At 37.2% G+C, this 15,161-nt stretch overlaps 1 protein-coding gene across 1 annotated transcript in view; it reads left to right on the top strand.

The window, feature by feature from the left end:
- LOC144969413 (dynein axonemal heavy chain 10-like) overlaps positions 1-15,161 on the top strand; it is a 188,689-nt gene that overhangs the window by 23,097 nt on the left and 150,431 nt on the right. The window contains exons 10-18 of the mRNA XM_078908525.1: positions 2,413-2,571; positions 3,316-3,479; positions 5,025-5,223; positions 5,842-5,958; positions 7,606-7,728; positions 9,412-9,537; positions 10,245-10,421; positions 12,832-12,961; positions 14,901-15,031. Coding sequence (XP_078764651.1) covers positions 2,413-2,571; positions 3,316-3,479; positions 5,025-5,223; positions 5,842-5,958; positions 7,606-7,728; positions 9,412-9,537; positions 10,245-10,421; positions 12,832-12,961; positions 14,901-15,031 — 1,326 coding nt within the window. The remainder of the gene's footprint in view (positions 1-2,412; positions 2,572-3,315; positions 3,480-5,024; positions 5,224-5,841; positions 5,959-7,605; positions 7,729-9,411; positions 9,538-10,244; positions 10,422-12,831; positions 12,962-14,900; positions 15,032-15,161) is intronic.

Here is a 15,161-nt window from a genome sequence, read left to right as displayed (position 1 = left end):
GTCCTTCTTTACTCATTTGTATTACTCACTCACTTGCCTCCGTCCTTCTTTACTCATTTTGTATTATTCACTCACTTGCCTCCGTCCTTCTTTACTCATTTTGTATTATTCACTCACTTGCCTCCGTCCTTCTTTACTCATTTTGTATTACTCACTCACTTGCCTCCGTCCTTCTTTACTCATTTTGTATTATTCACTCACTTGCCTCCTTCCTTCTTTACTCATTTTGTATTACTTACTCACTTGCCTCCGTCCTTCTTTACTCATTTTGTATTATTCACTCACTTGCCTCCGTCCTTCTTTACTCATTTTGTATTATTCACTCACTTGCCTCCGTCCTTCTTTACTCATTTTGTATTATTCACTCACTTGCCTCCGTCCTTCTTTACTCATTTTGTATTATTCACACTATTGCCTCCGTCCTTCTTTACTCATTTTGTATTATTCACACTATTGCCTCCTTCCTTCTTTACTCATTTTGTATTATTCACTCACTTGCCTCCTTCCTTCTTTACTCATTTTGTATTATTCACTCACTTGCCTCCTTCCTTCTTTACTCATTTTGTATTATTCACTCACTTGCCTCCGTCCTTCTTTACTCATTTTGTATTATTCACACTATTGCCTCCTTCCTTCTTTACTCATTTTGTATTACTCACTCACTTGCCTCCTTCCTTCTTTACTCATTTTGTATTACTCACTCACTTGCCTCCTTCCTTCTTTACTCATTTTGTATTATTCACTCACTTGCCTCCTTCCTTCTTTACTCATTTTGTATTACTCACTCACTTGCCTCCTTCCTTCTTTACTCATTTTGTATTATTCACACTATTGCCTCCTTCCTTCTTTACTCATTTTGTATTATTCACTCACTTGCCTCCTTCCTTCTTTACTCATTTTGTATTATTCACACTATTGCCTCCGTCCTTCTTTACTCATTTTGTATTATTCACTCACTTGCCTCCTTCCTTCTTTACTCATTTTGTATTATTCACTCACTTGCCTCCTTCCTTCTTTACTCATTTTGTATTATTCACACTATTGCCTCCGTCCTTCTTTACTCATTTTGTATTATTCACTCACTTGCCTCCTTCCTTCTTTACTCATTTTGTATTATTCACTCACTTGCCTCCTTCCTTCTTTACTCATTTTGTATTACTCACTCACTTGCCTCCGTCCTTCTTTACTCATTTTGTATTATTCACACTATTGCCTCCTTCCTTCTTTACTCATTTTGTATTATTCACTCACTTGCCTCCTTCCTTCTTTACTCATTTTGTATTATTCACACTATTGCCTCCGTCCTCTTTACTCATTTTGTATTATTCACTCACTTGCCTCCTTCCTTCTTTACTCATTTTGTATTATTCACTCACTTGCCTCCTTCCTTCTTTACTCATTTTGTATTACTCACTCACTTGCCTCCTTCCTTCTTTACTCATTTTGTATTATTCACACTATTGCCTCCTTCCTTCTTTACTCATTTTGTATTATTCACTCACTTGCCTCCTTCCTTCTTTACTCATTTTGTATTATTCACACTATTGCCTCCGTCCTTCTTTACTCATTTTGTATTATTCACTCACTTGCCTCCTTCCTTCTTTACTCATTTTGTATTATTCACTCACTTGCCTCCTTCCTTCTTTACTCATTTTGTATTATTCACTCACTTGCCTCCTTCCTTCTTTACTCATTTTGTATTATTCACACTATTGCCTCCGTCCTTCTTTACTCATTTTGTATTATTCACTCACTTGCCTCCTTCCTTCTTTACTCATTTTGTATTACTCACTCACTTGCCTCCTTCCTTCTTTACTCATTTTGTATTATTCACTCACTTGCTGACTTACTAACTTACCCAGTTAGATATTTAATTATTTGCTCGCGTACTAACTCAATTACTTGCTTAATTACGCCAAACAAATGGGGTCATTGGAAAGGGCCATTTATTCACATTTTCTCACCCTACTTCTGCTCGGAAACAGATTTTTCTTTGTCGGATATGAATTTTTTGTTGTATCTTGCACGGCGGGTGCCTGTCACGTCTTACATTGTATCTGTGGTAGTTCGCATGGGACCCTTTGCAAAGCGCTTGAGCACCGTAAATGGGCATTTTCGTATAGGGAATGAGATTAGCGGAAGAGTAGCGTCCCTTGATTCGACGTCACCTTACAGAGAGAACGTCAACATGGTTTTGCGCATGCGTCTCTCTCGTTCTCGCTTTCGGTGAAGTGTCTCATGCCGCTTTCACCGGAAGCGAGGACGAGAGACGCATGCACAAAACCATATTGACGTTCTCTCTCTAATAACTTCTCCGCCGGTGACGTCCAACCAAGGGACGCTACTCTTCCACTAATCTCATTCCCTATACAAAAGCTCACATTTTTTGTCAAAATATTTATTCGTTTACAGATTAAATACATGCTAGAGCTCCATTGTAAGACAGCGCCCGATTTTGAGCTGGTATACAATGATCTTATGAAGTACAGCATCGAGGCAAAAGATAATGTACGATTTCTGTCCACTCTGGAACGCCACTTCCGGAACATCAAATATGGCGTCACATTTCAGGTCTGTTTATGTTCGATAAATGTTTGTGTGTGTGTGTGTGTGTGTGTCTGTGTGTATGTGTGTGTGTGTGTGTGTGTGCGTTTGCGCGTGCGCCCGCGATAGTGTCTTTCATTTATCAATGTTACCTACTTTGGAAAACAAATTCAATTAGATCTAGCAGATGAACAATTCAATCTAGGTTTAGTCAGCGCTTGGGAATCGGAAATGCCGCACAAGAGAGCAAGGATGTATTTAAGCCGTATAAATAGATATAATGAAGATGACGTCACTCAAGCCTTTGTAATTGTATTTTGTCATCCGCAATTGTGAGTGATTCTCACTAAACTGTATCAACCACACTATTAAAGTTCACGGTTACACAAAGTTTTGTGTGTTGGTCCGTTATACTTCCGGATGGCAATGTTTTGAGCTTCTTAGTCAAGCGCATACTATCTATAGGACCTTAAGACAATATTACAATATTATTGCATCATTGATTATTGCTGCTTTTGTTTTGTGGTGGCAAGAGTTATACAATTCAAGTTTCTATAATTTGCATCAAAACTTCAATGGCAATAAAAATGAGACATCCAAAAAAAATTGTTTTGGCTTTTAAATTGGAACAGTTCTCATCCAAACAATTATGCGAAAATTTAGTGAGAATGAATCACCTCTCTTGCAGTCTAAAAATGACAACAAAGTGCAAAGTGACGTCAATTTTATTCCTTCTGCAATAATATGCATTATAATTTACGACTCCACCAGACTGTTACAGAGACACTTCCGCCACTGATGAAAGCCTTGAGGATGGTATGGATCATTTCCCGACACTACAACACTGACGAGCTGTTCGTGCCTTTGCTAGAACGTGTCGCTTATGAACTCTGTCAGCGTGTGACACGTGTCATACACGTCAACACAATTTTCAAGTAAATTTCATTTTTGTAAAACTAATAGAAGATGGAAGCTTAGCTATATCACTTCATTACTAAATTTAATATACTACAAGTAAGGAGGAAACTTAAAAATCAAACGAAAATACAAAGTAACATTTTTAGATGGTGAGAAGCCACACCTAGATAAATTTTTTTAAACTTGAGTTATAACGAGCTTTTATAAAGCGTGCTCAAAACGCTTTAAATAATAATGTGAAATTGAATGTAAGCTTCAATTTAATTACAAAAACAACTTACCTTCAATTTCACATTATTATTTAATTCTTAGAGCTTCGGGCAGCAACATTAATATTTCCAAAACGCTTTACAAGAGGCCCCTATCCAACAGAAACACTTAAAATAATGTAGAACGAGACATGACGCCTGTTGGGCGATATTTCAATTTTTTTCGGACAGAGACAACGCTGTTAACGGTCAGGTACTCATTTTATACCTGAGTAGGGTGAGAGAATGTGAGTAAAGAGTCTTTTCTAAGGACTCAACTATGCGCCGAGCGCAGCTCGAATCCAGGACCTTCCGATCTGAAAGCGAGTGTCATACCACAAGACCACATAGCCGCACAAAAAGAAGTAAACGCTCTCTTCAATCCATAGGATATCTGGGAATATAGAGAGAATATTTGAAGTTTCAAAACACTCATGGCATTATTCTATGAGGCAAATAAGACTGGCAGTTTCCTCTCTGATTCATAAAATGAATGGCAAAACAAAATCCAATTTCTCTGGAGGATAAAAACGTGACGTAGCCGGTGTTGGAAGTGGACTCCTCATTTATATTAAGCAAAAGTTTTTACACTGCATTATTTATTAGCACTTAAATTAGCACTTTAAACCAAATTTGGATTTCATACAATATAATTGGGAACTCAAACGGAATTTTATTATGTTAGGGTTAACTAGATGCCAAAAATACAAACGGAATTTAAACTTAAAATCATTCTAAAGAAGAATTCAGTAACAATTATAACACCAATTATTTTAAGTTGTGGATCGGCGGCCAAGTTCAGAAAGCCTCAGATGCCTTGGACAAACATGGAATGCAGAGAGAGAGAGAGAGAGGGAGAGAGAGAGAGAGAGAGAGAGAGAGAGAGAGAGAGAGGGATAGAGAGAGAGAAAGGAGATAAAGAGAAAGAAAGAAAGAGAGAGAGAGAGAGAGAGAGAGAGAGAGAGAGAGAGGAAGGGAGAAAGAGAGGGAAATATAGAGGAAAGATAGATCGATGGATGGATGGATGGATAGATAGTTAGATAGATAGATAGATACGAGAAGAGATATGTATATTTATATATATATATATATATATATATATATATATTATATATATTATAAGAGAGAGAGAGAGAGAGAGAGAGAGAGAGAGAGAGAGAGAGAGAGAGAGAGAGAGAGAGAGAGAGAGAGAGATAGAAGGTGATCAATAATCTTTATTAATCATTACTTTGAATACGTCCAGAACTAAAAACAAAACATTCTTCATGCTTGATTTTTAAAAAAAAATACCAATCTAAAAATTGCTAATTTCAGTGAGCCTCTCCAAACCGTGAAAGAGATGACCTCAGTGGCCACGGATATGTTACAAACCTGGAAAGATGCCTACTTCCAAATTCGGGCTAAGATTGAGTCATCGGGAAGAGACGTCCGTTGGGAATTTGACAGGAAAAGATTGTTTGACCGGACTGATTACATCAAGGACATTTGTCTGGACGTGAATCGAATGGCTCATGTAGGTTTTTTTTCTCCATTTTTGACCCACCGCGTCACTCTGGTATTATGTCGAAATGACTAAATTATGAGGAAAAAAACTCACTCATTCCTAGAGATTTTTGCTACTTTTCACAATTGGAAACAAATTGTATTAAAATTGAGCATGTACATAGATAGTTTTATTCAACTATTATTAGCATGCAAAAACTAAAAACATTAGCTTTGATACTACGCCTATAATTCGTCTCGGAAAAATGTAATAAATAGGCATGGGGTAAAATTAACCAGGGTAAACTATGGATATAGTCGGTGTTAGGGTTGAGTGATTTAAGTAAATATGATCAGAGTTGGAAAATTAATATTTTCTGAAATAGACGAAATTTTAATTTTAAGCATCAGGTTATGCCGACATAATGCCGTTTTGACCAGGTTTTGAGATATGGTAGTCATTCTATATTACGATAAATGGTGGTGGATTTATAGCTCCATGACCGTTTCAATGAAAAATTATATATATTTATATGTATGTCTTTTCTAAAAGAACAAGAACGATAACTCTTCATTTTCAAAATGCACTCCTTTTCTCAGTTTTCGACAGAAATTGTTTATTTTCCTCTGATATGTTTGTTAATTCCAGGTATTGGTGGAGTTCTACAACACTTTTGGCCACGAACTGAAGTCTGTGACGGGCGATGCAGAGCGTATCGATGACATTGTCGAAGAGATACACGATCTAATCCAACCATTGTATTGGGTGAGAGAAATCATTAACCCTCTCCATACCAACCATAGGAAAATCGTCACATTCGTTACGACGCAACCAACAATTTTGTCCTTCTGATTATTTTTTTTTTGGTACATCACAAAATTTGACTTACTTGACTTATGCCTCTTGACTCCTGGCGGAGCATAGGGCCTCAACAGCACTCTTCCATCTTCTTCTGTCCTTGGCACAGACCTTTGCCTCACTCCATGTAAGATTGGAGACGCTCAAATCTTGGTGAAGGCTTCTCCTCCAAGTCTGTTTTGGACGACCCCGTTCCCTCTTGCCCTGTGGGTTCCATTCGAGAGCCTGTTTGGTTATATTACAGTGCTCTTTCCGCAGGGTATGGCCAACCCATCGCCACTTTCTGCGTCTGACCTGGACATCCATTTGTTCTTGGTTTGTTCTTGACCAAAGGTCAGCATTTGGCACATCACTAAATTTAAAGAATTTTTTAAATCATAGCTTTACAAACCTGACACTGTGTTGTTGAGATCATTTTGCTGAAAAATGTATATATATATAATGTACTTGTTGCTTTTCTGTTCCAGTGAGAAAATAAATTCTATTTTTTTTGTGTTGGGTGGGTTTGAAGTTTTGGTGAAAACTCTGAAAATGGCTTGTAAGGAGAGAGTTAAGAGTCGATAGCCTTATCTGTCAAACCAAAGCCTTCGTAAGATCATAGCCACTGACCAAAACAGTCTGTCATTGTACAAGGCGACCACCTTCAAAAGAAAGTAAACAGTTGATTTTAATAGTAAAAAGCGAATGTCATACCACTAGACCACATAGCCGCACAAGTTTTTAGGCAAGTGTCGGGTTACAAATTGACAAAGGCTAGATCTATTGCCAAACGGCATCAATAGTTCTACTGTACACAGCCAAAACAGTTGTGTGTTTTTTTCATTTTGGTCAGAAATCTATTACTTTGTGAATATACAGATTAAGATGAACGCACGAAACACGTCTATTTTGTTCGCTTCCTCCCTCTCTTCCTTTCTTCCCCCCCCCCTCTCTCTCTCTCTCTCTCTCTCTCTCTCTCTACCTCTCTGAACATTCAATCATGAAGACTAGATTTATGTACTTGTTACCTTTTCCATATCTGTTCCATGCCGCGTGGCATATTAGGCCTCCTAGATCGGTATCTCGCGTGGATTTATGTGACAATTAGCTAAGTGCTCGACGATCTACTTTTCGGTTGCAAGACTACCTTCAAGTCAGATGTTTGAGGTGCAAATTGGAAAAAAGAATATAAAACTCCTTTTCTCTCTCTTGCACAGCGAACCGGCTTGTATGTGCATGACAAATCCAAGCAGCGTCGTCCGATAAAGAAATATTTTATACACATCTTTAAGCATAAATCTTTTGTATGAAATGACGAATTCAAATTTCAGCTGGACTACGACCCGTTTGACATGACCAAACAGCTATGTAATGACGAATTCAAATTTCAGCTGGACTACGACCCGTTTGACATGACCAAACAGCTATGTAATGACGAATTCAAATTTCAGCTGGACTACGACCCGTTTGACATGACCAAACAGCTATGTAATTACGAATTCAAATTTCAGCTGGATGGACTACGACCCTTTTGACATGACCATACAGCTATGTAATGACGAATTCCAATTTCAGCTGGACTACGACCCGTTTGACATGACCAAACAGCCCAAATGGAATGCATTGAAGACTGAATTCTACAAAAAGGTGACGGAGATTGAAGAACAAGGAAACGCTTTCATTGATGATTCTTTCCAGGTAGATCTGAGGTACTCTGGAAAAAAAACCCAAATTTGAAAATTTGACCAGAAAACTCGTCCTTCAAATATCGATCGATTTAAATGATCCTCATCTTGCCAAAAACTCTCAAACCTGGGACTTCGCGAAGTCCCAGGTTTGAGAGTTTTTGCCAAGATGATCATTTAAATGGATCGATATTTGAAGGACGAGTTTTCTGGCCAAATTTTCAAATATGGCTTTTTTCAGAGTACGGCAGAGGTTTCATAACCCTCATCTTTTGGCTATCCATTAATCTGTCGTTTTTAGTTCTCAAAACAATCAACAATATCGGTTATTAAACTGACAAAAAAAGGGGGGGGGCTATTGATTTAATCAAAGATACCATTTACATGAAGTATGTTAGCTAAATTGTGAAAGAATGTGACCAATTTCCTGAAATTTGGTTTTATGTTGGAATTAAGCCAGAGTTCACGGAGGGATTTTAAAGAAAAATATTACCTGGAATACGAAATATTAGTTTTTGTCACTTTAAGAAATTGAATGCATTCTCCTCAATAAAATATAAACTTAATTCACGTTTCATATTTTTGACAATAAATTAAACTTGAGGCATCAGAATCACCCCGGCATATTGCCATTTTAAAACGATGGTCATGTTATATCAAGATAAACGGTGGTGGACTTACAGTACCATGACCATCTGTTGTTTTTTTAAAGAACGCAGGATGTGCTATTTGGTAAACTTGCATATACTGTACTGTGTTTTTAAAAACAACACAGCATTGCAGTGAAGAATTACGTGAAATGTGTTTTTATAACACCCTCCTTTACTAGTATTTGAAATATAATAGGTGATCAATGCGATAAATTTGACGTAACAACCAAATAAAATTATATAAAGTCAAAATTATAAACGCAAAAGAATTTACACAACTGTATCATTTTTTCTATCCATGAAATTTCAGTCCAAAATCAAAAGCCGTAAATAATACACCATACCAAGCTGTACAACATAGACATAGAATATACGATTCTTACGCTCTTGATTTTTGGAATTCCGGACGTGTTCCCAAACGTTGCACGAGCTTGCGAGTGCGCGTTGGGAACAAAGTTCGAATTCCAAAGTGCAAGAATGTAAGAAATCATTTATTCTACCCCCCCCCCTCCCTCCCTCCCTCCCTCCTCAATCGATTCCTATTTCGTCATCTTTGAACGGAAGACGTCTTCAAAATTATTTTAATGATACTTCTTTTTAAAGAATCTGATTTTAGTGAAATGTAATGATTAATAATCTGACGTCACAAATTATTAATGTAAACATGATATCAATACGCGTTACTATTTAGGGAGAGGGGTAGAATAATATATGGTTCTTACACTCTTGCTTTTGGAATTCCAGATGAATTCCCTACCGCTGCACGAGCTTGCGAGTAAAACAAAAGTCAGAATTCCAAAACGCAAGAGTGTAAGACATCTTAAATTCTACCCCTTAATCGATTCCGATTTCGTCATCTCTGAGTAAAAGACATTTTCAAAAATATTTAAATAATACTTCTTTTTTTTAAATCAAATTTTAGTGACATTTAGCGTTTGATAATCTGACGTCACAAATTATTATTAATAAACGTGATATCATGACGCGTCAATATTTAGGGAGAGGGGTGGAATAAATATTTTTCTTTTCTTTCTCCCCTTGTTTAGAATCTACGTTCTTCTGAAGGAGCATTTCAACTTCTTGAAAAATTAAAAAACATCGAATCAAGGGCAGTGATTAAAAAACAAATGCAGTCCAAGTTCAAAAACATAATCGTCCAGTATATCAAAGAGGTAGGCACGTAAAATGGATGGATAAATGAATGAATGAATGAATGAATGAATGAATGAATGAATGAATGAATGAATGAATGAATGAATGGTTGAATCAATCTTTCAATCTACCAATCAATCAATCAATGATAGGCTGAATGAACCAGACTGATGGTTGGTGACGTGTAAGTTAGATTTCCAGCTCTGACACCCAGACACCGTAATTATAATTCGTGATTCATATTTATGTCAATAAATCAAACTTGAGGCATCAGAATCGCAGCGGCATATTGCCATTTTGAGACGACAGTCATTTTATATCAAGATAAACTGTTGTGTGGTACAACCCTAATAAATACCAAAATGTCAGTAAAGAAATACGTTTAATGTGTTCTTATATATCACTATCCTCTATTTTCAGTTGGAACCCCTATTTCTTTTATTTCTTGTTTTAGATAGTATGCGCTTGGCTAAGAAGCTCACAAAATTGCCATCCGGAAGTATAACGGACCAATACACAAAACTATGTGTAACCTTGAACGTTTATAGTCTGGTGAATACAGTTTAGTGAGAATTACTCATAAACGCGGATGGCAAAAACCAATAACAAACACCTGAGTGACGTCAACTTCATACTATCTATTGTAAAAATGTATTGAATTTGAAAACAGTGTTATTGGAACGTGATAACAACTTCTTCCTGTCCCGTTCTTTTCAACTCGATCCAGGTTGACAATATCAGCCACATTTTCATGGATCAGAACGCTGATCCTATCGTATATCGTGCCTTTCCTCCAGTTGCTGGGAAGATCTATTGGGAGAGATCTCTATTTTACATCATCAAGGCCAACATCATCAAATTCAGGACATTGGAAGAGGTTTTGGTCTCAGAGATTGGTAAAATGGTAAGGGTGTGACAATGTCTAAAGTCCTATTGGTAAAATGGTAAGAGTGTGACAATGTCTAAAGTCCTATTGGTAAAATGGTAAGAGTGTGACAATGTCTAAAGTCCATGGTAAAATGGTAGAGTGTGACAATGTCTAAAGTCCTATTGGTAAAATGGTAAGAGTGTGACAATGTCTAAAGTCCTATTGGTAAAATGGTAAGAGTGTGACAATGTCTAAAGTCCTATTGGTAAAATGGTAAGAGTGTGACAATGTCTAAAGTCCTATTGGTAAAATGGTAAGAGTGTGACAATGTCTAAAGTCCTATTGGTAAAATGTAAGAGTTTGACAATGTCTAAAGTCCTATTGGTAAAATGGTAAGTGTGACAATGTATAAGGTTCTATTGGTAAAATGGTAAGAGTGTGACAATCTCTAAGGTCCTATTGGTAAAATAGTAAGTGTATGACAATGTCTAAGGTCCTATGGATCCGCACTCTTGAATTGTTGTTACGATGTGAAGAAAATCATACCAATCGTAGGGATTTAGTATTTAGGATATATATAAATATATATATATAATAAATAAAATATATATATAATATATATATATATATATATATATATAATATATATATATATATTCCACTCCAAATAATCACGGCACCTTAGGATCAACGAAAATGTTGCGATTAACCGAAGGTGAGTTTCATGTCCACTTTTGCAACATTTTGGAGATGCCGTGATTTTAGCAAGTTCTGTCTGAGTTTATGAGCTGAATTGAACTAATTGATGATTTGAAGTTTTTTCTGTAACTCGATATTGTTCTTTTTGTCAGGGAAAGCCATGGTTTCTCAGTCTTTGTGGGAGGTTTTCCAAGCCGCTGTATCTTTAGCCAAAATCAGATAATAGGCTGGGACACTGTTTTTACCACCACTTGTTGTAACTTTGTATAGCTATTTTGATTTGACCACTAATCAGTTTCATACAACATTACCAGTTGTTGTAAACATTGTTCTTAGTCCATCATAGACTGGACAACTTGATTGAAACAAAAACCATATGGCAGCCCTGTATAGAATTTGACAAGCAAAAGCAGCTTTGATGCAAGCCGACATCTTATTCCGGTTAAATTAACTTTCATTCTTTTGTTCGCAACATTTGTACGAGTCAAAAGAGATTAGCCGTGATGAGGGACAATAAATAAGCTCTCACCAAACCGGTCACAATGCCTAGTTGTTAATCAAAAAAAAAAAACCCAAAGAATATGGCCCAGTCTCTCCTCATAACTGTCATTGTCTACCTGTTATCTAGTCTATGTCTAGCCCCCTTGCCTCCTATCTAATAGTCACAAACCCATACTGCTAAGCTTCGCCCTCTTTTGTCTCTATTGCAGTGGTGACACACTACTGTAGTGTTAAACCCTGCCCACTCTCAATTCTTTAACCTTTCACCATTTCGTCCAGGATGAAATCTAATCATGAGATTTTTTTGGATTGATTTCTTGAATTTGACAATTTTTGAGTTCGAAAATTTGTTGCAATTAACCCAGTGACTTTTATATAGAATTACTTATATTTCTTGGGAAATGTTGCGATTAACCGAGTTGCGATTATCCGGAGTGGACTTTACACATACACACACACGCATACACACATACATACACACATACACACATATATATATATAATATATAATATATATATATATAATATATATATATATGTGTGTGTGTGTGTGTGTGTGTACCTATATAGTCTTGAGTTATTATATGGGGTAGTATACACTAAAATGTTCTCAGAACGTTTTAGAAGGGGCCTTCAGCCAACTGCAACACTGCACAAGTAGGAAGACACATGATGCATGTAAGAAGCTATTACAATTGTTTTCTCTACAGAGAATGACGTTACCGGCCAGTTGCTCATTTTACACATGAGTACGGTGAGAGAATGTAAGCACATGGCCCTTTTCAAGGATTTAACTTTTCCTTTATCAGATCATTTTGACTTCAATTTCCTTCATCTATTTTATTGTGATATCATACCAGATCAAGTTTCTCTATTTGTGCGACTATGTGGTCTTTTGGTATGACACTCGCTTCGGGTCGGAAGGTCCTGGGTTGGAGTCCCAAGAAAGCGCATCAATGGAAAAGGCTCTTTACTCACATGTTCTCACCGTACCCAGGTGTAAAATAAGTACCTCGTCGCCAACAGCGTTGTCTCTGTCCGAAAAAAAAGTAATATAACCTAATAGCGTCATTTCTCGTCCTACATGTTAAATGTTTCTGTTGGCTATGGACCACATATAAAGTGTTTTAAGAAATGTTAAGGGATATTGCGCTATATAAGAGCTCAAGTTGTATTTTTATTATTTATTTAATCAATCTTTTCTTATTTATTTCTTCCTTAGTAACGTTCAACTTAATTTTTTCAGGCTTCAGATAAGTACCTGATCCTTGCCAAGAATATGAAGAAATACGAGGATCATATCTTCTTCTCCTGGTACGAAAGTGTGGAGAAAGTCATCCCTGAATACTTAGAGGTGCCTGTGTTAAAACTGGAAAGTAAGAATCATTTTACACAGACTAATAGGCTATGTGGTCTAGTGGTATGACACTCGCTTTTGGATCGGAAGGTCCTGGGTTCGAGCCTCGCGCTCAGCGCATAGTTGAGTCCTTGGAAAAAGGCTCTTTACTCACATTATCTCATAGTACTCAGGTGTAAAATGAGTACCTGGCCGTTAACAGCGTTGTCTTTGTCCGAAAAATTGTAATATCGCCTAACAGGCGTCATGTCCCGTCCTATATGCTAAATGTTGCTGTTTACCAGGGACCCATTGTAAAGCTCTTTGAGCACATTTAGTGGATATTGCACTATATAAAGCTCAATTTAAAAAAAGTTGTCCAATAGAGCCATGAGGGAAATGAGCCGGCGTTTTTATTCCAAATTCGATCGTGTTAAACGGCACCTAGAAATAACGTGCTACCGTCTGCCTGAGACGAAGGTCTTTCACAATGTAGCTTACTCTCCGCCAGATATAATAGACAAAGCTACCCAACTGCCTTTCGGACTGATAGCACCCGGGATCGACACCGGTCCTTTTGCTTGTAAGGCGAGTGCTATACTAATTGAACCATCCAGACCCCGAAGGATAACTTACTGTCGTACATGATTTGAATAAAGTAGGCTATTAGCTCCATTTTCTTAGATAAACATTTGGAAGATGTCTATAATACAGTGTTAGACAAAACAGTTAGCAATACTTTATTTACGGCTTTATATGGCAACTCTTTTCAGATTCCAGGTCTTTATGGTTATTCTTTGTCCACTAATCAAGGGGATGAATTTGGTAGATGATGTATTCAATATTGTCGGTGGTTTAAATCGTAGCCTTCGTAAACTCATAGCCTGATACCGTAGCAATCGTTAACTCATAGATAGTATGCGTTTGGCTAAGAAGCTCATAACATCGCCATCCGGAAGTATAACGGACCAACACACAAAACTGTGTGTACCCATGAACGTTTATAGTCAGGATAATACAGTTCAGTGAGCATTACTCATAAACGCGGATGGCAAAAAAACAATAACAAAGACCTGTGTGACGTCATCTTCAAACTATCTATAGCCTGACAGTGACCAAACAATGACGTCAAAATGCCAGTCTTTGGCCATAAAAGACATCAAATCGTGAGTTGTATTCAATAGTTCAACTAATGGGACCACTTGTTTCCATAACACACTACTAACGACAACTCGTAGGCGGTGCAAAAAACAAATAATGACGTCAAAATGCCAGTCTTTTTGGGTTTCAGTGTCAGGCAAAAACATAACGATGGCATGAAAGAAGAAGCTCACAGGAAACAACTTAATTTGAGTTGAATTCGATAGCTTAACCAATAGAGTCATAATTTGTTTTCTTGAGCACTTCTAACAACAACTCACTTTTCACTTTCGTTTGATGATCATCGTCTTCTTTGGTGATGTAATTCATGTTTTTGTCCAACCAAGTCATAAATCACATGATTTGTTGCTGTCCAACGATTGGATACTTCTTCAGAAATGTAAACACTTTGCTTTGTTTATGAAAGTAGTAAACATACTCATGTGTCAAGCTGAACAAAATGACCAATCGTGATGTTAGCTATTTCAAAAACTATGAATACTTTTCACTATGTGGGTCCCTTTAGGCACATATTCCAATGTGACCAATGACCTCGAGCACATGGAAATGTAATATAGATAGTTCGAAGATGACGTCACTCAGGTCTTTGTTATTGTTTCTTGCCATCCGCGTTTATGAGTAATGCTCACTGAACTGTATTAACCTGACTATAAACGTTCATGGATACACACAGTTTTGTGTGTTGGTCCGTTATACTTCCGGACGGCAATGTTTTGAGCTTCTTAGCCAAGCGCATACTATCTATAGATCGTGCCCATTTTTGGTCAGTATCTGGCCCTAAGTGTACGCCGGCGACGTTCAAATCCACTTCCTACTAGATCCCGATGCCCAGCCTCCTGTCTACGTTCTGAACATGAATCCAAACATGAATGAGATTATGATCGAGTCAAGGCTCTTGTTGGATATTCGACTGCCTATCCCTAGTATTGCCAGCAATACACTTCTCAATGTATGTGTCGTCATCATCATCATCATCATCATCACCATCATTATATCATCATCATCATCATCATCATCATCATCATCATCATCATCATTCTCATCATCATCATCATCATTATCATCATCATCATTATCAT

Source organism: Berghia stephanieae, chromosome 3, assembly GCF_034508935.2.
Source record: "Berghia stephanieae isolate SIO BIC M18660-M18661 chromosome 3, UCSD_Bste_1.3, whole genome shotgun sequence".
Lineage (NCBI taxonomy): Eukaryota > Metazoa > Mollusca > Gastropoda > Nudibranchia > Aeolidiidae > Berghia > Berghia stephanieae.
The sequence above is the reverse complement of the archived record's forward strand: the minus strand, read 5'-3'. Positions and strand labels throughout refer to the sequence as shown.